Source organism: Solanum verrucosum, unplaced genomic scaffold, assembly GCF_900185275.1.
Source record: "Solanum verrucosum unplaced genomic scaffold, falcon-dt-bn FXZP01000261.1, whole genome shotgun sequence".
Classification (NCBI taxonomy): Eukaryota; Viridiplantae; Streptophyta; class Magnoliopsida; order Solanales; family Solanaceae; genus Solanum; species Solanum verrucosum.
In genome coordinates, this window is record NW_026019969.1 from 13,961,547 (window position 1) to 13,984,388 (window position 22,842).

At 32.2% G+C, this 22,842-nt stretch overlaps 4 protein-coding genes and 1 pseudogene across 5 annotated transcripts in view; 2 read left to right on the forward strand and 3 right to left on the reverse strand.

Moving 5' to 3' along the window:
• The window catches only part of LOC125816642 (polyol transporter 5-like), a 267,811-nt gene that overhangs the window by 235,682 nt on the left and 9,287 nt on the right, over positions 1 to 22,842 (forward strand). The gene's annotated exons all lie outside the window — the stretch shown is intronic.
• Positions 1,062 to 3,307, reverse strand: LOC125816686 (probable NAD(P)H dehydrogenase (quinone) FQR1-like 2). Its single transcript, XM_049496312.1, has 2 exons — positions 2,650 to 3,307; positions 1,062 to 1,738 (listed from the first exon to the last, which is right to left on the reverse strand). The coding sequence occupies exons 1-2, from the start codon at positions 3,141 to 3,143 to the stop codon at positions 1,471 to 1,473; spliced, it is 762 nt and encodes a 253-aa protein (XP_049352269.1). The 5' UTR covers positions 3,144 to 3,307; the 3' UTR covers positions 1,062 to 1,470.
• Positions 3,943 to 8,274, reverse strand: LOC125816688 (deSI-like protein At4g17486). Of its 2 annotated transcripts, XM_049496315.1 has the most exons (5): positions 7,920 to 8,120; positions 6,046 to 6,142; positions 5,890 to 5,919; positions 5,106 to 5,393; positions 3,943 to 4,638 (listed from the first exon to the last, which is right to left on the reverse strand). In XM_049496315.1, the coding sequence occupies exons 2-5, from the start codon at positions 6,098 to 6,100 to the stop codon at positions 4,388 to 4,390; spliced, it is 624 nt and encodes a 207-aa protein (XP_049352272.1). In that variant the 5' UTR covers positions 6,101 to 6,142; positions 7,920 to 8,120; the 3' UTR covers positions 3,943 to 4,387. The 2 variants fall into 2 exon arrangements, with proteins under 2 accessions (XP_049352272.1, XP_049352271.1); XM_049496314.1 differs by having other exon boundaries at positions 5,890 to 6,142; positions 7,920 to 8,274.
• Positions 11,803 to 12,743, forward strand: LOC125816703 (uncharacterized; annotated as a pseudogene).
• LOC125816664 (uncharacterized) lies at positions 13,104 to 18,503 on the reverse strand. The gene is made up of 9 exons (XM_049496287.1): positions 18,409 to 18,503; positions 18,202 to 18,327; positions 17,563 to 17,665; positions 16,645 to 16,692; positions 16,220 to 16,317; positions 16,021 to 16,135; positions 15,054 to 15,136; positions 13,867 to 14,431; positions 13,104 to 13,455 (listed from the first exon to the last, which is right to left on the reverse strand). The coding sequence occupies exons 1-9, from the start codon at positions 18,448 to 18,450 to the stop codon at positions 13,397 to 13,399; spliced, it is 1,239 nt and encodes a 412-aa protein (XP_049352244.1). The 5' UTR covers positions 18,451 to 18,503; the 3' UTR covers positions 13,104 to 13,396.

Genomic DNA, 22,842 nt, shown 5'->3' on the forward strand with positions numbered 1-22,842 from the left:
ATTTTTTGGTAAAGAAAAACTCACTCGACTTTTTTATAGACACAGTTTTACCCCAATTTTTTTAATGTAAAAGTTTCATTTTAGAGTTTAGACCTCGGGCATCGACTAAAAACAATATGTACAACATAGTAGCGAAAAAGTCATGTCAGATACAATGAAGAACAGTAACAATGATAAATAATAGGATAAATAAAATAGTAAAAGTGTAATAATAACAATACTAAAAAATGAACTAGACAACTCTCGGCCTACTAACCTTCTATCTTAATCCTCGATCTACTGATTTTTCTATCTAGAATTGTGCTATTGGTAAGCTACAGGTGAGGCATGTCTTATCTAATCAGTTCTTCCTAAGACTTCTTCGACTTACCTCTATCACTCGTTAAACCCACTATAACCCGTGTCTCACACTTGTTTATAGAACATCTGTGAATTATTTATTCGCATGATCGAATAATCTAAGCCTCGTCCTCATTTTTTTCTCAAGGATGAAACAAAAGAGACATGACATTAATCATAATATTGTTTCTCTCATATTTAGGCAAATTTATGTGACTTTTTAATCAAATAAAATTTATTTATTAGTGACTTTTAATGATATTTACACAAAGTTAAGTGACTTTTTTTTGTTATAAAATGTAGTTTAGTATCTTTAGTTCAATAAAATAAAATTGGGTTGGTCACCAATGAAATTAGACTCAATTAATGAGTGTTACCATCACGAATAGAGGTAGAAGTCCAAATATAAATTCAGCATATTTTAATATTTTTTGTTCAAACTATGTATTTGTGTTTTAAAAAATCAGTAAATATAAAGTTTAATTATTAGCATTTGAAATTGACGTCCAACGCGAAATTAAAGTGCTTATCTAAATGCTTTATTTTCTCCGGATCACAAAAGACTCCTCAAAACAAGAGAGGCCAAAACATATAGAAAATGGAACACAAATCATAGTTTATACTTTATGGCACATCAAATTCCATCCTCCCCTCCCCCTAACCCATTGTAAAATCTAAAATCAAATTAATAAATGAAAAAAAAAACATTACCTTCTAAGTTCTAAGGGCACACAAATTTTGATACATTCAGTTTAGGAAATGTTTTTAGGAATGGACAAAAATTACATGTAGGGTGTTTCTAAACCAAAAAGGGTAAAATTACAATTCTACTAAATGAAAGATCTTGAGTTTACTAATGTGTTATACTTTTGAAGGGCATCCACACCCTTGCCGTTCTCACCCTTAACGAAACTCCAACCTGAAGTATAACGGAAGGTAATTTTAAAGTATAGTGAAAAGTAGAGGGGTAAATTGAAACCTTATCATCCGGTTCACTTTGGAGCTCTGTTAAAGGCAAAGACAGATACAAAGACGATTTCTTAACGACAAAGGTATGAATGGCCCCAAAGTATAACTTAAAATTAAGACATTTCATATAGTAGAGGGGTAAATTTGGACATTTTTCAATTTCTAAAAACGTCGGGAGCTGGCATTATCAGGTGGTAAGGAATAGTGCTGAGCCAATCTTTTAACTGTCATTGCCATGTACTTGCCCTGGTGCTCGGCCAGCGCCAACTCTGGTTCACTAGGTTCCCTGCTACCATCTCCAGAGAAAGTTCCTGCTCCGTATGGAGAACCTCCTCTTATTGAATCCATTCTAAACATTCCTGCTCCAAATGTGTATCCTATTGGAACATAGAGCATCCCATGGTGAGCTAACTGAGTGACTGCTGTCCAGCTGCAAATACGAAAAATGAAACATTTCAAAATGGTGATTTCGTTAGCAGATTATCGTTGACCAAGCTTTGTCCCCCAATTGGTTGCATGATTAATATTGGAACAAGGATATAAGTGGATCATCAGAAAGAAGAAAATAGAACAGAAGATAAAGGATATAGAGATTACATAAGAGTACATTTATAGTCCTTCATAAACTATAATGGATAGTTATCATAGCAGGCAACCAGTTTGCTAAATGAGATTCTATACTGACAATTGTTAAGTGTTCTTGATGCCTTAATTACCTATTACAGAAAAATCTGACTGCAAGATACTTTCCCTTAGGCCTGTTGGAAAATCAAATTCCTTCAAGTATATTAATTGTTGGAAGATCAATCAGAAACAGTATTTTTGGGTCTGTAGAGCCTTCTTCCTCAATGATACCTTGCAAATCATTGAGATGAAGGGATTCCTTTAACTCAATCAGTACCAGTTAAACGGATCAACAGTTAAAGGCAATCCTTTGGATGCTATGGAGAGCTACAGCCTACATACAGTTTTGTAGGGCTGCCAAAATGATTTTTCAGACTAGTCACTAGTATGCACTCTTAACAGTTAAGTTGTGGACTTAGATTCTGCTAGTGTTCTCCGTTTCTTCTGTCTATTCATTTGCAACTACAACTAGGTGAAGCAATTATCTGAAGGGTATCTATCAATTTGCTTAAGTACAACATTGTCATATTACTCTCCTCTTTTCTGGTTTACATATATGTCACATACACATTAGTCATTGCCCAAATGCATTAACATCCAACTGAAAGTTGCAATTAGCTCACACACAGTGATCACTGATCAGACATCACCGATGATATAAAAAGAAACGATTAATAGTATAAACACAAGTAAATGGATGACAGAAGACAGACTTACGCGGTGGTCTCCTGTCCACCTCCTTGTGTACCAGTACTGACAAAGAACCCTGCAGGCAATCCAGCAAGCTTTTGTTCTCTCCACAACTTCCCCGTCGAGTCAAAAAATGCCTTCATCTGAGCTGCCATACATCCATATCTTGTAGGAAATCCAAACAAGAATCCATCAGCTTCCATAAGCTCATCCACGGATATCACTGGAATCTCATCAATTTTTGGGGGGACTTTCATTTGTTCCAAAACATCTGGTGCTAACGTTTCAGGAACCATATACAGAACCCCTTCAACACCTTCAATCCCATCTACCCCTTTTTTCATCCTTCTAGCTAATCTTTCAATATGTCCATACATTGAATAAAACACAATGAATATTCTCAACTTCTTGGACCTTTCTGCTTCTGACCCTGTTATATCAGTTTGACTCACTGGTCTCTCTGCTGATTCATTTATAGGAAACTTGTTCTTGCTTGACATACAACCCCCTCCTTTACCCATTTAGCTGAATTTAATCAAGAAATCCAAAATTATCGCAACCCTTTATCTCAAAGTTTTCAACTTTTTCTTCAGGTGGGACTTTTTCCGAATAGGTTATGAGCAATTCTTGAATTGAGAATTTAATAGCGACTTTTAGCTCTTTTAGATTATCTTGATTCTTGGATTATCACAAGCAGAGTTGACCAGAAGTCCTTAGCTACGTTGGAACTTTCTAATAGAAGCTTCGCTGGCAAGTTCTAATTTGCTGCCAACCTCAAAGTGGATTCCACGATTCAAATGATTTTGACAGAATTATACTCTGCTGACAAATAACTTTACATAGTTGATAGTACTATTCATCTTTTATTACGACATATAACTACCTTAATTATCTTTTTAATGTATGAAATATGTATTAAAGATATTCCGGTTAGAATATTTTGTGTTGTAGATGATATTTTATTAGCTTAAGATCAAGATTGTTAGTTTGTCAAAAGATTTCCTTTGATACGATACAACTAATAGAACTTCAGAAGACAGCTAATGGGTTTTGAAGTGTGATAAAATTATGGCACATGTACTGCCAAATTGTTTTAGCTGGCAATATATCTCTCACCTATTATTATTGAAATCACTGCAACTTCATTGCCATATATTACAGGGCGTTGACATTGTCATTGGTTTTGCAGCTTAGACAACTCAGTTCACTAAGCTCTCGTTATGCGCAGGATCAGTACAGAAATCATGTTGAGTATACTGTACACAGCACATAAACAGTAATTCCAGTAATGCCAATTTACTAGAGGGGATATAAGCAGGATTTTGCGCAAGTGATGTTGGTATATTTGTCATAATTTGGTTGAGAAAATTGTTTGCAAATAGCTCATGATCTTTCAAAAGTAAATTTCTACCACAGGAGAAACAAGAATCTCTCTGTTTTAAGTATCAAACAAGAAAACGACTGAGAATTAACAAACAAATACATTTCTGGGACAAAATACTGATGCATAGATTTGATCTTCAGTAGGATCAGAATATGAACTGGGCAGCAGAACTTGTGACACCAGAAATCTGAACTCAGAGAATGTGCATAAATCACCACAGGCAAGCCAAAAAGAATCTCAGCCAGCAAGCGCTATTCAGTAGTCAAATGAGAGCCCGGCAAATATTTCAACAAGCTCACAGAATGGCTATACGTAGAAATGCTTGTCTGACAAAGAAGTCAGTATTCACACAGGATTTCCATATAGAGGATTAAAAAGACCTTATCCTTCCTTCAAAGACCTGCTTCTAGACTTTTTGGATTCCCAAGGCGGCAGACATCCTTTATAGTGGGAGTGCAAGAACAACGATGATATTGATACTTCTTTCTCACCTTGACGCATTGAGATTGAAGACAAACAGTTAAAAGAGCTTCTTAGTTTCCTCTTCTCACTGTCATAGTTTTGTGCATTTGTGCCATGTTGTACCGTGGAAGCTTTGAGGGCTTCTGGAAGAATGCAGTTGCACAATGAACCTACAGGAATACCCCAAAAAAAAGTTTATTTTTACTTAAAGAAGAAATATACAGTTTTATTAAGTAAAAAAGAAGAGATCAATATAATTCATTTTCTAAGTCCTTTTCAAATTTACAACAACTTCAGTTCAACAAGCAGAATGAGAGGACAAACAAGAGACAAACAGATATAGATGGTCTCTGCCAAAGCAATGACTTAGTTATAATTTATGTCCATGTAACCAAAGAAGTGGACTGACATATGTAGCTTCACAGATGATTCATCATATAACTCAGCTTTCCCAATAGCAGATAAGTAAAGAGAAAAGAAAAATGAAACAAACAATCAAAGAAAGGATTGCTAAAAGAATGACAATTGAAGTTTTATGTTGGAGCAGTAAGAGAGGCTTGTGTTAGCACTCTGAAGCATTTAAATGTTGGGAAATTAAGCAGAACAAGAAACACGATGCAGATGATAGATTACAGACCTACTCGTGCTAGCCGATTCACCCATTTAGGTATCCGTTTCCCAGTCAACCTGTAACAGATATCATCTGAGAAATGATTACAGTTCTTAGCAATCAAATGATATGAGTCACCATTGTAGTTTGCTGATTGGCGCGCAATGAATTCTCTAAGCTGGATAGGATCCAGATATGTTGTCCCCATGAACACCGACTTTCTAAATTTAAAGCCAGGGCACTGTCGAGGTTCAAGCTCAAAGACACCACTTGTTGGATAGTCATGTGCTCCGAAAGCATATTCAACACCATGAACTGCAAATATGATGAAAGCATTAGAAAAATATACTCATGTTTTATTAATAAAGAGCATTTTGAGAAAACATGTGTACGAGAAGATACTATTATCTCATCATCTCAAGGAAAAAAAGTAGACTAATTGAATATGTACTTCCCAGATAACTAATACTCAGATTCTCCATTGTAGCGCTACACAACATGTGGCAGCACCATGTTTTCCCTTTAATGAAAGGAGCATGTTTCAGTGTGAGTAATCAGTGGGATACACAAGCGTGGACAAGAGAGAGTTGCAGTAAGCTACCACATCTGTTGTCTTCACTCGTATTATCACAAATATTTTTGTTGTTGCTCTAAATTTTAAGATTATGAATTTACAAAGGATGGATTTTTAGGCCAACAAGAACTTAACATAAAGTAGATGCTCTAAACAAACAAGATGAATGTCCAAGAACCTAGCCAAATAAGGTCTTGATCTCAAAAAATATACATCAAAAATCAAATGTGGACTCACCTTGAATCCCTGTATGGAAGACACCTATGCCTGCCCAGTAAAAATAGCCATTAACGGGTGTCAAATCGTACACATTAAGGTAAACAGGTGTGTTGCCTGGACTACAACAAGCTGACTTCACTTTGGGAAACATGCAAAAACGTGTTGCGGATTCACCTTGCAAATGAAGAGGGACCACAGAACACAAGCCATTCTTTAATTTTGATTTCATGTTCAAGGCAAAACTAGGAATGCTTCAATACCTAGTTTCTACCTGCAACAAGAAAATCAAGTGTCAAGTGTCAACTACACTAAGTTCAGCCAATATAGGATGCACAATCCCACAAAATTGACAAACAAATATGTCCATATCTTATACTCCCTCTGTCCCAATTTATGTGATGTAGTTTTAATGGACATGGAATTAACGAAATATGGGAAGACTTTGATATGTTCCAAAACTATCCTTAAAATAAACAAATTTTTAAATAGAAGAGTACACATTTGTGGACTTTTTGCTAAATAAGTGGGACCCAACATGGGTAAAATGTTGACAGTGTCATAAAATATTTGCCAAATAAGGAAATGTGTCATACTTTTTGGGACTAACTAAAAAGGAAAGTGTGTCATATGAATTGGGACATAAATTGGGACAGAGGGAGTATCTTCTTAACCTTTTTTGAGTAAAATATGCCTGCATTCATGATTTTTGGGATAGAACAAGGCCAAAAAGAAATCATTTTGATTGAGAAGAAAAAGGTGGTGAACCAGGTTCAACTTAATTAGATGTAGAAAAGGTAGATGGGCAAGTAGACTGAAAATCTGTTGAAGGTTCCAAAGGGATGAGCTTGGGGGATGGTTGTGGAACTGACAGAACTAAAAACAAGGTTTATTGTGCTAAAGACTACCTAATTGATTTGTCCATACAAACTTCTCATGATACGATCTTATTCATGCTCTTTGACAACATAAATGCAGTGATATCTGAACTTAATTATCAAATAGGTCATATCAATCTATACATCTCAATACTGGTCATGGGTAAGGGCTCAATAAGTACATAGCATTCAACAACTTGTAACACTGGTGTAAGAGAGCGATAATGGACAATAAATATCTCAGACCTCTGTGCAAAAAGAAAGGACTACAGAGACTCGAATATACAATGTCAAAAAGGTGGTCTCAATTCAAAATGGTAAAGTGGACTTTAAAGGAAGGGAAAGGGAGCAAAAATGATCTAGGTACTTTCGAGTTGAATCTATTCCAGCAAGATATTTAAACATACAACATTCCAACCAACCTAACAAGTAAGGTCTGAAGAAATAAAATCATGTTTCTAGCTTTAATTTTGTCAAGAAAATGAACCTGGTTTCACTGGTTAACACAAACAGAAATAAACAAGTGAAACAGAAAACAAAAAACATCAAAAAATGTATCGAATCATATCAAGTTATAGGTCTTTAAATCTACACCAACTGGCACAATACTTCTCTTCAAAGAACACCTAAAGATCAATAACTTAGCCTCTTTCACTTAAAGACTTCAAATTGTAACCATTTTCTGTCCTCAATGAGAATTGAGAAAGGAGATCACTAAACTATGAGTGAAGACCTATTTCACAGCAACTTAAACAGACAGACAAAATTCATTGAATAGTCGACAAATAAATAATCATAGACGAAGCCAAGATTTGAACTTTACGGGTTCTAAATTCTAGAATAGTGACATCGCGTGTTAATGACTGTGTTATGAAGAAAAAAGATATACAAATTTGGGTTTACACATTGTCATTTTGGTAAAGAAGCAAATTTGGATCTGAATAGAAACAGATACATATGCATCTTATTTCCAAAAAATCTCACGAAATATATAACTACAATAAGCTGATAAATCTCTGAAAGCAAGTAGATCAGATTCACAAAAACAAACCCCAAAACAACAATTTCACATAAATGCAGGTCACCATATACATTAACACATTAAAGAAAAAAATACCCAAGAATTCAAGAACCCCACACAATAAAAATCAAAAACCAAATAAACCCAAATACCTTTTTTGGAAATAACACTCATGAGACCAAGAAAAGAATGTCGCTATGTCGAGATTCCAAAAGGGTATACATATTCAGGATAAAAAGAGCAAATGGGACTGAAAGTGCATAATTTCTGCTTGAAAAAATATGCACATTGTTCCAGCCTGTGACTGATTGACAAATGCCAGAGCTGTGAGAATCAGAGATGTAAAAAAAAAAGGGATAGTGGTCTTGTTGAAACCCTTTTAGGTGAAAATGAAAATGAAAATGAAAAGAAAAAGGAAAGTGAAAGTTGATTTATAAAGGATCCAAAGTTTATTATTTTGGTTTATCATAGAAAGACTTGCCATTTTAGAGGTCCAAGAAGTGAGATAAGATAAATTCTTTTCATGATCATTTTTTGCACCTTTTCACAAAAGTAAACAAACTCTATTATGAGTTATGACAGAGACATTGCTTAACACAAAAGATTGTTTTTGACATTATAAAAATAGTACTCCCTCCGTCCCTATTTACTTGTCCATATTTCCTTTTTTAGTTGTCCCTATTTAGTTGTCCATTTTGACAAATCAAGAAAGGACAACAAATTTTTTCCTATTATATACCCTTATTTACACTTCTTGAAAATTGTAAAAGTGTATGTTGTTTCCCTCCAATTTATTTCACTTGAATTCAAATAAGTGGTTGTAATTTTGAAGTGAAAAGTTGTCATAAGGGTAAAATTGTAACTTTACTGTGCTAATCATTGTTGCCTTAATCTGTGTGTCATTTCTAAAGTAGACAACTAAAAAGGGACTGAAGGAGTACTAAGAATAGCATGTATTAATAATAATAATAATGTATTATAAAAATAGTACTAAGAATAGCATGTATTAACAATAATAATAATAATGATGTTTTATTAGTAGTGTTGAAATTAGTTATGTTGATATTATTTTTTATTTATTGATTGTATTAAATGAATAAAATTTATATTACTAGAATGAGAATAATATGATGTATTAGAATATTATTAATGTCATGATTTACCATGTATAAAAATAATACTACTAAATATGGTTTATAACAAACCATACTTCAATTTGTAATGTACTTAAATATAGTGTTAATATATTATTCTTTATACACTCGGTCTAATACACACTCCTATCAAACGATCACTACAATATTACTCTCTTTGTTTCAGAATAAATGGTGTTTTAGCTTTTTTATTTTGTTTTAAAATAAATTATGTATTTAAGGATTTCAAGAAGGAACTGATTTTATTCTTTCAAAATTATCCTTGTTTACGTAATCAAGAACTATTTATTAGCCTCTTTTTTTATTAGAAATAAATAATAAAAAACACTCTTTATTTTCTAAGAATGAATAACTTCTTAAGAAATATGTCCAAATTAAGAACATCACTCGTTTTGGAACAAACGGAATATCATTTCAAGTTGTTAATATAATCCTTTTTAATGCATTGCATTCATTAAATTTTGTATTACTATCATATAGTGTAAAGTCCTCAAATAACTTCAATGCTATATGCCCTTACAATGTCTGAGATATAAATTGAAGGTTAAGGTGGAAAAAAGAATACTTAGTTCAATTACGTTTAAATTTGTGTATTATTTACTTATTAAGATAAATTTTGATGTTGACTCAGATTAATCATTTCATTTAATTTTTCTGTTAAATATTGAAAAGAGAAATCAAATTATATCAAACTTCAGATCGCGGTCTGCGAAACGAACACAGTAATGTTTGTGGTCTAAATAATTACTTTTTTTTTTAGAGTAATACTTATAAAAATTTGTGTCTCAATCTGCTAAAAAGACATCCAAATAAGAAAAAAGGAAAAATAATAGAAACAAAATAGGAATATTTTTGTTTGGTTATGGAATTAATAGTACTATTATTGTTTTATCCGTATTTCTGTCTTTTACTGTTGACCCAAATTCGTAGGTACGGAGTGATTAATTAAAGCTCAAAACATGGAATCTTGGACAGCTCCTTTTGACGAGTCAATTACTAAAAGGCCACATTAGTTTTCTTTTCTTGTCCTTTTTTTTTCTCTCTTTAAACTCACTTTTATAATATAAAAAATAAAATAATAAATACTCCCCAAGGTTGGGGTGTTCATGGTTTGGATAAAAATTGATTCAAATTGAAAAATCGAACCAAATCAATAAAATAAAATTAATTTTATTTGAATTTGGTTTGGTTTTAATGATTTTATTCGAAATAATCGAACCGAATCGATGAACTATATACATATATTTCATTAATATACATACTTAATATATTGTTTTTATAAACAATTTTACAGATCTTATACATATTTTCATTCAAATTTCTTTATAATTTATTTATTGAAAACAAAAATATCCTAGATGAAACATTTATCTAATTGTTTTCATGTATATGAGTGTCTATGACAATTTTTTATGGGGTTGAAAATGTTATTGTCTCTTCCTTCTGGGCCAATATAGTGAATTTTAAAGCTTTATTGATAGTAAATTTAGTGATCGAAAGTTCAGGAATTTAAGTCATTCTAACTATTTTTCGTTTTGAATTGATTGTTGTGACTTTTTTCACATATTGAATGAATTGTTTTTTTTATATTTTTGTGTATGGTTAATAACCGAATAACGAACCAAACCAAACCGAAACCGATAACCACCAAATCGATAAATGTATATTATATTTGATTTGATTTGGTTTTGATAATTTTAAAACCAATTAAGTTGGTTTGGTTTTGATTTTGATCAAAACCGATCCAAACCGACCCGTGATTCATACCGAAGTATATAGTTAAATAAATAACATATATATTATTAAAATACTAACAAATATGCAACCTAGTATTAGTATAAACTAAATGTTTGGAAGTTGAAAATAATTAAATTGATCAATGAATATGTATTAATCATTTAGTTTTTCTATATTGGTCAAATTTATATTTTCAAGACTAATAACTCTTAAGGATAAAATAAAAAGAATAGTGTCACTTATATGTTAATTTTGTAAAATGACAAATATGAAGAACCATTTATTTTTTTAAGTAAGCACACGTATAAATAGGAAAGGGGGAGTATTATTATACGTGTCATATGAAATTATAATTTAAGTTAAACATGGAAGGAATTATGTGTCCCAATCAAAAGGTGCCAGCTGGCAGTGCTTTGATTTCCCAATTCCGAAAAGGTTTAGGAAATTAAATGGGAAATTTACGATTAAAATTTGAAATTGAATATAACATGAACAAGTAATCCTTGAGCCATACAGATTTCTTATTTATATATATATATATATATATTGCAGTATTCTTTTAATTATTTTGTACGTTTTCTCATCAATTCTTCGTTCTTATACAATTTGACGGTATATATTTTTGCAAACAAAAAGATTTGTCAAATTAGCCAGATATATTGAACGATAATCAAAGTCAACATTCCGGTTCATATTCTTGCTATATTTTTTTTTTCTTGAATTATTTCCATTGAACGGGATACTTTAAGTTGTGTAATTGAAGAATTTTAGTAATTTAGTTAGTTGATTACTTGAAATTTCATATATGAGTATTCGATTTCATGCATGTAGTCCTCTTTCCTTACCCCTATTTTAAATTTGAAAACCTAGTTTTACTTAATTTTGAATTGTGTGATCACTTCATTTAAAAATTAAAATTTTATTCAGATGAGATAGTTTCACGCCATGTAGAATTATGTTTCAATGTCTTTAATTAATGCTTATTATAAAAATTTATTTGTAATCTATACTTTATATAATAAGTGATCTGATTACGTAAATATTTTTTACACCGCCGTAGAAGTATTAAACTTTAGCTTTCTATAGTTTTTCTTAATTTCTTGTAACCTTTCCCTCTTTTTTTTCTTTTTCTTAGGATGCTGTAATGACAAGTGAAAACTCAATACAAAGTGAAATATTAATGAAATTGAACTTGAGGAGTGAAAGTCATGAGGGAGGCCATGAAGGTACAGAATGTGTTGAGGCAGATACACAATGTCCTTCAAATACTCAGACTCCAAAAAGGTACTTTTAGACGTGACAAATTTGTTAAATTTAATTCTTCTCTAATCTTATAATATATGATATGCACTCTTCTATTTAATTAGTTTTCCACATTTTCTCACTTATTTATAAGTTTTTTTTTAAAAAAAAACAGAGGGAATGAGAATCAACCAGCTGAAGACAATTCAAACCCTCACCAAAGTGTAAGTACATTTGGATTTTTGACTTATAATCATGTCAAATAATTTTACAATTTCAACATATGTATTTCCACTTTTAGTATACTGGAAGCTGCATATACTCCCTTTGTTTCAATCTATTTATCATATTTTTCTTTTTAGTCCGTTTCAAAAAATGTCTCTTTACTCTTTTTGCAATTTCTTAATTTCAACTTTCCACCTGAGATATTTATGACAATGAGATTAAATGACATATTTCTAATTTAAAATCACAAAATTCAAAAATCTTCTTTGTTTTTTACACTTCGCTCCAAATCATAATGAAGCAAACAAATTGAAACGGATAGAGTATTTGTCTTTTAAAGTACTAATAAACACACATACTTGTTATTCCTTGCAGGAAAATGCTAATTCTTTAAAAGCAAAAGAAGATGAATTGAGGAAGGAAATTTGTACTCTCTCTTCCCTACTGAAGAAGAGTGCAAAATCTTGCATGGAACTTAAAAAAGAGAACTACAACTTGCTGGATCAGTTCCCCCTTCTTCTTTTATAAGTTTTAAGTTATATACATTGTTTGATTAATTTTTCTTTGCGAGGTGATTATGCACAAACTTTTATAATAAACACTTATTGTCAGAATTAACAAAGTTTAATGTAGTAATTTTATGGAGATACTAATACAAGTTAAATAACATGTTCAAATGGAGCAGCAAGAATTGAAGAATAAACTCAGCAAGAATGAGATCTCAGAACTTGAAGCCATGAATCCTGATGGAAATTCACAATCTCTTGATAACGACAATGAACAACACTGCCAGACTTCTTCAGAATCATCGGATGAGTCCAACTCATCTACGGCTTGCTATTCGGATGATGAAGAAGGAGATGATTCTGATTCACTCACACCCATGCTAATAATAAAGGAGTGAACAACTTTTTGTAACTGAATGATTTGTGATGTGTTTGTACGTTCATACAATTCTAAGTAAACTGGAGAAGTTAATTCATACAATCTGTAGAAGGTTTTAATTTATCCTATTGGATTAGAGTTTCTGATAATGATTTCCAACTGCATGCTCTTCTCTCTTTACTGTGCATTTCAACTATTTTACTAGGTACTTGCTACCTTCCACTAGCACAAGTATGAAGTACCGGTAACTCTGCCCGGCTAAGTAGAAGAGAAAAAATCACCTTGTTTGTTGTTTACAGACTTTAGTGACCTGTTTCTTATTTGGAACAGATTACAGCAAGAACAAGCAATAAGATTACACAATAGAATTCACATAGTTTGGTGACCTACAACTTGGATTGACACAGAAGCATGGTGGCACCGGAGTAGACAGACCTTGCATCATCTGCAAAATGAGAACACCCGGTGTTATCACTTATTATCATTAATAATAAACCTTGTGCAAATAAATCTTACTGCAACACTTCAAATATTGTCGGTTAACCCATGTGTATAGCTTGGGAAGTTATGAAGACAAGACCAGCACACTTAAGGTGAACTATCATTCTTCTTCAGAAAGAAAAAAAAAGAAGATGATTCAACGGAAAAAAAAAAAAAAAACACAAGGAAAGAGGGAGAAGAAGATTCTTATTTTCTGAGTGAGAGTGGTCGGAAGAGTGAAATGTTCACAATTTAAGAAAACCATGCTGGCATATTTATGTGTTGTATATGTCCGCAAGCAATGTCAAATGAGAATGTGTATAATATCACACATACAGGCCTAGCTATATCTTATCAGGGAACAGAGAGTGAATACCTGCTAGTTTGGCCAAACAATATTCATCAGGGACATTGCTTTCTACTTCAACAACTACTTTAGCAGCCGCAATCCCAACTGCTATACTTTGCATGACATCTAAACCAGCACACAAAGAAGCTATCGTTCCACCAACTAAACAATCTCCAGCACCTGTAAGCCTCACTACTGAAGCAGGAAGTGCAGGAAAATGGACAGCAAAAAGATCTGACATCGGCTTGCACATTGAAGCACCAAATATTTTGTCCTTTGGGCAAACTGTACTAACAGCTTCATACAACTGCTTACTGAAGTAAGGGGATTGGTTTCCCTTGAAAGCAAGTCTCTGAAGATTGAACTTTGCTTTGGAGCATACGAGTACCCCTTCTGATCCAAGTGTTACGACAAGTACCTTAACACCTTTGTCTAGCAAAACCCAAATAGCAGGTTTAAGCGTTTGGAAGAAATATTCCTTGGACAGCTTAGTACTACTATCATCTCTCCAAATCGGATGAAATATCTCTTTGCCAGATACTGCATTTGCCATGGCTACAAGTTCATCTTCATTAGGTGATGCAAAAGTTACCTGCAAAAACCTTATTATTTAGTTACAATAACAATGATATTACTTATCTAAGAAGAGAAAATCATACAAAAGGTCCTTCTGTGTGCCTAACAAGGAAAGATATACAGCCAATCCAAAATGATTCTTCCTGACTTGTGGAAGTTCCCAATGCTAGAATATTTAGACACCAATATTTTCTACTAAAAAGAGCTTAATGCCAAATTGCTACGAGTCACGTTCATGTTTGAAGCTTTCAAGTTTTAAAATTCAGCACAATAAGAAGATTAAGCAGTACAATCTTCAGTAGAGCATGAAAACAACAAGTTTTCTCGAGAGTTCTTGCCTCTGAAACCACCCCTATTTGACTCATTCAGAAATTTAAAAATTACTGTGCTCAAGTCCAAATTAAGCATCCAGATTCGGTCTAAGAACAGCAATGCCTACACATATTGTTTGAGGAAACACATAGAAGGTAGAAATCATAAAATACAGTTGAAGGGTTTTGCATTTAGTATCATATACCAACAAAGCTAGTTATTCTTCACAGTTTTTTAATCATATTAACATGCAGTACACTCCTCTTTTCAGGTTTTTTATTTAATATCCAAATAAAAGGCATATACACAAGATGTCAAGAACTCACATACTGAACAACTGAAGCAACTCTTCTAGATTTGGCAACTGATACAGGCTCAAACCATACTGGAGTATTAAACTGAGCAGCCACTGAGAGGAAAATGTTTGAAATGGTTCATAAATATCGATCCATGTACTAAAGTACTAAAGTAGTAGATAAAGAACAAGCAATATTGAGTATATTACAACATTTACAAACAAGAGATATTAGACTGCAAGGCAGTAAGTAGGTTTCGAGCTTTCTAGATAGAATTTTGATTAATTGCGCCTACCCAATAGATAATACAAAATACTCGGTTCAGTATTTGCCCAGTTACATAAACACGAGAGATTTACTATGGAGAAATGTTGGAGAAGAGTAATTCATCTCCCAGTGAGGAAGATGATCATTCAAGATAAGACTCCAAATAGTAGATGAACATCTAGTAAAACTTAAACTTTTGGAATTTAGACAATAGAAAATGACCAACAAGCAACAAAATGGACTCTACAAGCTGCATATAAGTTATCTACAGAATATTTCTAATAATTCAAGCATATTTGTGTAGCTCTATTTTTAGAAGTTTGAAATACTTTTAGCTGAATCCCAACACTTTATCCCTACGTAGATCTGTGCCCTGAATCTTAAGATTTACATCATGATGAATCCGGTTTCTAGATCTGCACCTGTATCGGATACTTGCACCCCTAGCCGGACAACACAGACAGCAGTTAGAAGTAGATTGCTTGTGCAGAAGAAAATATGCTTTGTAGTTTTAAGCTTCAACATTATTTCCTAAAATACAACTTATGTGTCGCTTTAAGCATATATGTGATATCTTTTTCTTCAATGAAGAGCATGTATGTGGTACTTTGAGAATCAATAAGTTCTGCTATGCATATCACCACTTGATAAATATATATAATGAGAAACTTAGCACCTCCTGAACAACGAAATGCAGATTAATTGACAATGTATAGAGGGAGGTATTTACATTGACAAGATGCTTCAAGAGAAGAAGAGGTCAAGTTTGCATCAACCATCAATATTGGACTGCAGCTTATTTTGCACTTGAACTTTTCTATCCACCTTGGAGTGAGAAACTGTTCCTGTTTTAGAGGCATTAAACACACATTAATAGTAGGTAACAGGGAGTATTAACTTTTAACTGCTTCATCTTTAAATCAACTCACAATTGACTCTACATGAGCTACACCAGCTGCCACTTCACCTTTCTCATCAAAGATATGACAAACAACAGCAGTTTCAATATTCTGATGTCTCTGGATACCTAGTCAAGGATGACTAATCAGATTCTGCAGTTGATCTTTAATACATGAGAAGACTCCAATGTCAAAACATGACTAGTTGTTCACTTAAATGGTATGCAACTAGCCTTCATTTGGCAGTAGGCAATCCGCTTCCATAAAGTGAAAGCATCACTCTAATTCCAAAGTAGGCAAAATGATTTCTCAAGCACTTGGGAATGTGTTACAGGGAGGAAAAAGAGAGAGTAAAGGTGTATGTAGTTAGAAAATGAACCCTCTTCTCATGTCAACATAGTTAATGGCAAATGAACATATAGGTTGACAGTTCATTAAAAGGTCAAAAAGGTTACCTTCTATAGATAATCCAGCAGATTCCCAGTGTTCCAGTAGCATATTTCCTATAAAAATAGAAACACCATGTGCAAGTCCTCAGTTCTCAACTCGTATTAATTTGTTGTTCTAGAGTGATGAGACAGAAAAGCTTCTAGAAAACATTAAGCTATCCCATTATTGGAATTTTTTTTTTTTGGTAACACTGTTAATATTACCATAGACAAACATAATCAGCATGAGTACAAGCTAAAGGGCACCTCGACATTATTGGAAATTTCAATGCTAAGTTTTATCATAATCTACACATGTCTGTTAACAGGGGCGGAGCCACCTTGTAGTATCCGAACCCCCTTCGGCTACTTCGTGTGTCTATTTCTACAGATTTTGAACCCTCTTATTGAAAATCCTGGCTCCGCCACTGTGTCTGTATAACAGCGCATCACTGTAGATTCAGTCAATAAGGTCATAGCAATAGATTTACCTGTAACATTAAGGTGGAAATTCAAATGGATTTATTTTTCCAGCTCACTTGATATGACACTCTAAACTATAAGATGGGGGAGAACATAACCTACTTACATCATTCACGCTAAAAGTTAAGTTTTCTTGGAATAGATGACAGAGATAGTAACACTTATAAAGTGGTCATTATACTGCAAAATATAAGACGGGGGAGAACATAACCTACTTACATCATTCACGCTAAAAGTTGAGATTTCTTGGAAGAGATGAGAGAGATAGCAACACTAATGAAGGTAACACCTTCCTAAACCTGCTGACAGCATGTTCTTTCAACAAATCCAATCCGTTAGGACTGTCAGAAGTGTCTAACCATCATGTTGTGGGAGAATTTATCAGTTATTACCAAAAAGACCAACTCCATAAAATGTGGGACGAGTGGCAACGGAACTGTGCTAACTATAGAGAGAATTCACCTGCCATGTCAAATCCAACAGCACTTATCATAAATGGTCTCGCTTCAAGCTTCGAGATGCAGTCAGCAACGTTCCTTGCCACACCACCTAATGAAAAGATAACCTGAATATGATGGTGTAATTATTTAGTTCATCAAAACCAAATGGATGGATCATTTAAACTTTAAGTAATTAACCCATTGCGAATATGATGGTGTCATTATTTAATTCTGTCACAAAACAAGGACTAATTTTAGCATGATTGATTTGCAATAGGAATAAATAAGAAACCTTTCCTTTTGCATTATATGAGTATCTATGAAATATCTCTCTCATTGTTCTGTCCATTGTCTTTTGTGATTTTATTTCTTCCAATATCTTAATATTTTTACAATTTTCGAACTTGATAAATTGGCCTTTCATCTGCAAGTTCAAAACCATGTAGCATTGTGCTTCAGCAACCGTGACAAGGCAAATGCTGCAATTATCAAAAGCTAACCGAATTTCACACACTAAAGTTCAATTCTTGGACAAGACTGATATGTTGAAGAAAAAATGAGTATCAAATATTACACTTTTACAGACTAAAGCAGTAAAACAACATTATGTACATACTTATATTTATGATCCAGAAAAAAAAATAGTTAAAAAAGTTGATACCTTTCCGGGAGTGGTGGTCCTTGGATTAGCATGCATGGAAGATGTTGCATTTACATCCAACACCATACCCCCAATGACTATTGGCTGTACTGTACACTTTCTAGCTTGATCCTCTTTGCAGAAACCCTAAATTGAGCATAGATAAATATGAATTACGAATCAAGAAATATTGAATAGTAATAACGATTCTCTAGAAAAAATGGTCACCGATTGGACGCCACGAGGGGTTTCATTTTCCGGCGAACTCATATCGGAAAAACGAGTTCTTTGACTGAAAACGCTACTCTCCGTTTACTGTCACTTTGCAGCTGCACTGATTGAGGTGGGAAGAATATTCTGATTCATCTCAGTTATTGGGCCCTCAGTAGCCCATTCACTTATTGGGCTTCCTTTTTTGTTTGTAACTTGAAAAAAGGGAAAATTGTATATAATAGCAAATTATTAATTCAAATTAAATGTTATAATCACAGTTTGATTTAATTGTACCCCGTAGTAAATTGTTGTTATTTTGCCTCTCTCCCTGGTGAATCTCGCTCGCCACTCTCGGCAGTCTCTCTCTCGCTTTTATACAAACGCAAATGTATAAAATGTGTTTGTATTTGTATAAAGCGAGAGAAATTGTATATATACATATATTTTCATTCTCCTCTCCCAGATCTCGCTCGCCATTCTCACTAGCCTCTCTCACTTTATACAAACACAAATGTATACATTGTGTTTGTGTTTGTATAAAGCGAGATAAAATTGTATATACAAATACATATATTTTCGTCCTATACACTTATGATTATACAAATACAGATCTTTCCCTGGACAACTTTCTTTTGTCTTTCTCTCTTTTCTCGCTTTATACAAACACATATTATACAATTGATTCTTTTGTATATGTATACTGAAACAGATTATACAATTGTTTCTTTTGTATATATGTATAGCGAAATATACATATTAATAGCCATAACAAATATAAAGTTTGCTATGGAGTGCAATTATGCAAATTATAGCTATAACATACAAATATAATTTTTGTGTTTGCTATATGTGAAAGTTGCTCTAAAAAACAAGAGTTTGATATTATTGGGCTAAAAGTCCAAAATCCTAGAAAAGTGTATATATATACACACAACTTATACACTTTATACATTTTTGAAAAGTAGTTGGTTAAGGTATTTAGGACTATATTTATCCTATTAAAAATAACTTGTCTTAAAATTTTAAATTTCACAGATATAATTGGGCAACACATTTGAAATATGAAACTTCATGATATTGACTACTTCTCAAAGATGAGATTAAAAAATGGTCAGTGAATGACATTCCTACATAAACACAGCAATTTTTGGGGCATGAAAAATAAAGAAATTGTAACGAAAAAAAGGACAACTAATATGAGATGAAAAAATATTTATGTATATTTTATCAGGTAAATTCACTAATATACGTATTGATAGAAAGTTACAATTATTTAATAAAATAATTAAGATCTGCACAAACTGAACCATGCCCGAAGTCAAATAAGGCAATAGACTAGTCCAAAAAGTGTGTAGTATATACGTGTGGTGATTGGTGAGCATGAAGATATATAATTTGAGATCTTTTGCAACAGTCAACACTATATGGCCCTAACCAAATTGGACTTTAGTACATCATATTTGACTTTTGACTCTTAGAATTAATAATAGTGGTATTACTCTTGTTGACAGATAAGTGTAACCAACAATATTATAAAAGATTGAGCATCTGATATCATTATTTATAAACTATAAACTTATTTATTTAAAACAAGTATACTAAACAGACAATATAAACGTTATTTTAAAATCTCTGCATGATTTAATTTGTCGCGTCTGTTATTTGATTATTGTATACAACTTATGCACAGTCTATCAATCGATTATTATGTCGAACAAAGGTTTCTGTTTTTTCCTAATATTAAAATCCTGTGTATAAAAAACTTTTGAGAAATAAATGTAAGCCATCAAATTAATTTACTTCCCTAAACACAATATTAAAATAAAAATTACATAAATTTTCATTTCTTTTGAATCGAGGGTCTATCGGAAATTATAATCTATCTAACCTCGCAAGGATAAAATTTGCATACGTCCTATTTTCATATTCAAATAAATTTAACTTGTGAAATTATACTAATTATGTTATCGTTGTTTCTTTCGTAATTTGTTGGCAGTCCAAATCAAAGCCCCAAAATTGGGGGTATTTTTTATGATTTATGACAAGATAATAAAGTTGGCAGCAAGACTTAGAAAATCTGCAACAATATAGTAATGTTCAAAGCCACGTGAAGTGGATTTTTAAGCATTATTTTTTGGTCAATTATTGTTGTCCCACAATTTGATACGTAATTAATACTCACAATACTTAATATCATTTTCTATCCTTGTCGTCAATTAATTAAAACACTTTTTAATTAGGGTAAGAAAATAAATGATTTATTGCATGTGGCTACATTAGTTGGTCAAAGGTTCACAACATTAGCCATAATTTTTATAATAGTAAAACAACCTTTGTGAAAGTACAATAACTAATTGTTAGATTTACCAAATAGTCCAAAGCAAAATATTTTTGATACAGACAGGTTCTATTAAAAAATAAAGAATTAGTTAGCAATAAACAAAAAATTGCAGCTAAATAGCAAAAAAAATAATCATGTTAATTTCATTTAGTGATGGACTATAAAAAGATTATTTAATTAGCTATAAGTTTTTAGCGTCAAATGAATTAGAAGTTATTGATAAATTAATTATATAACTAACATATTTTCTTGTGTGAATTTTTAACTTAATTTATGTCAGAAATACTATGCGTTGGGCATAGGTAAAACCAGTGAAACTTGATTGATTTTTATTTAGCATTTCTTTTATCGTTGATAAGAAAATTCACAGTCGCTATTCTTTATATTCGTACATGATAAATCTCGCTTCAGTATAATAGTCTGCAAATTACAGAGGCTAAACCACACGAAGCAAAATGTCGTGAGACATGCTCTACCGAGCTAGAAAGCATGATGGGATTGGAAACTCAAGACCTTGAAGATTACCTACTTAACCAACTCCATAACCCTTACGGGTGATTATAGCATTTCATTAACTGTTTTTTTATTTAAAAAATCTATAAATATATAATGGCACGTCGCTGTTATTAACAGCCTAACACCCTGTATTACAAGAAACTGTTTAATTAGACGTAAGCATGAAAAGGCTAGGAATGTGGACATCAACTCCTATTTATAACTTCAATTAAATAATTAATTGTATGAATAAGATTTGACAAGTCCTAATTTCTAATGGTAATTTCTTAAATATGAATTTGGTGTATTAATCATGGTGTTTTCATGAACACGTCAAATTGATGAGTTTTAATATTAGTAATACTTGATTTCAACTTATTATTGTACTATGATTAATGCATGGGCAGGTCAAACCGCGTATAATAGACTTTTATGATCAGGCTATTTACAACCCAACAGGAGTTTAGTGTTGGGCTATTAATAATCGATTTGATTATAATTTATTTGACATAATATCATTTTTTTTCTCCAATAAATGCTCACTCTATTAATACTTAGGATATAAATGAAAAAACATCATTAATACATTTTTAATTTTCTAAAACCACAATATGTTTGAATAATTATTTTTTGCAAGATACGAACAGTACTATAAAATTGAGACAAAATTAAAAATCAACTATATCAAAGACGTGTTGGAGTTACTAAAACGTTCACAGTAAAAGTATTTAAATCAAATTTGAAATATATTGATATTTTACACAATTTTATCGACACTAAATCAACACGAATGGACTAACATAAATTTGAATTTGTATAGTTAGCCTACTAATCTTACTTTTGAATCATAATTTATAGAAGTTGAATTGTCTAACTTGCCAGAAAGTGGGCAGCCATAATTTTATAATTATATCCAACTAACTAGATCAGAAAGCAGCAATAATTGAAAGGCATGAGTTGGTTGACTAGAAAATTTAACTAGTAATTAATTATTAGGTAAATGATAAGACGTGGAGTATATAAGCTTGATTTATTGGGATCAGAGTATTTTTAATTCGGATTGTTCATGTGGACATATATTTCAAGGATTCTGCTATTATTATCATCTCCGTTTTTATCTCTAAGGAAAATAAGATTTGTTGGTCTCATTTACAAATTGAATTTAAAAAAAAATTGTTTTTTTCTGATCTCTTGTATCTAAAATAAAAAAATTCTTATAAAAAGTAAATTCTAAAATAAAAAAATTTATGAATAACCTACAAAATCAGTTAAACTGTATTTTAAAGAAATTCTCAGGTTCTAATATAATTACGTGCAACTAAGAAAAAAAAAAGTCAATACTTTGACCAGGAAAAAAAATAATAATTTTTGGTACTCAATATTATTGAAAAGCCGTATATTATTTGTTTCCGTCACACATAAGTCATTTAACTATTCACTAATATCCATTTAAAAATCATCTCATGTACATATTCAATTATTTGTGGGTGGGTTTACACTTTCACACTTGAAAAAAATTGATACCCTTTTTAAGAGTCCGGAACCTAAAGGGCAAAAAAAATTGTCAAAAATTCCAAAAGGGCACATCACTTTTTATTCTAGCCAAAAGGGCA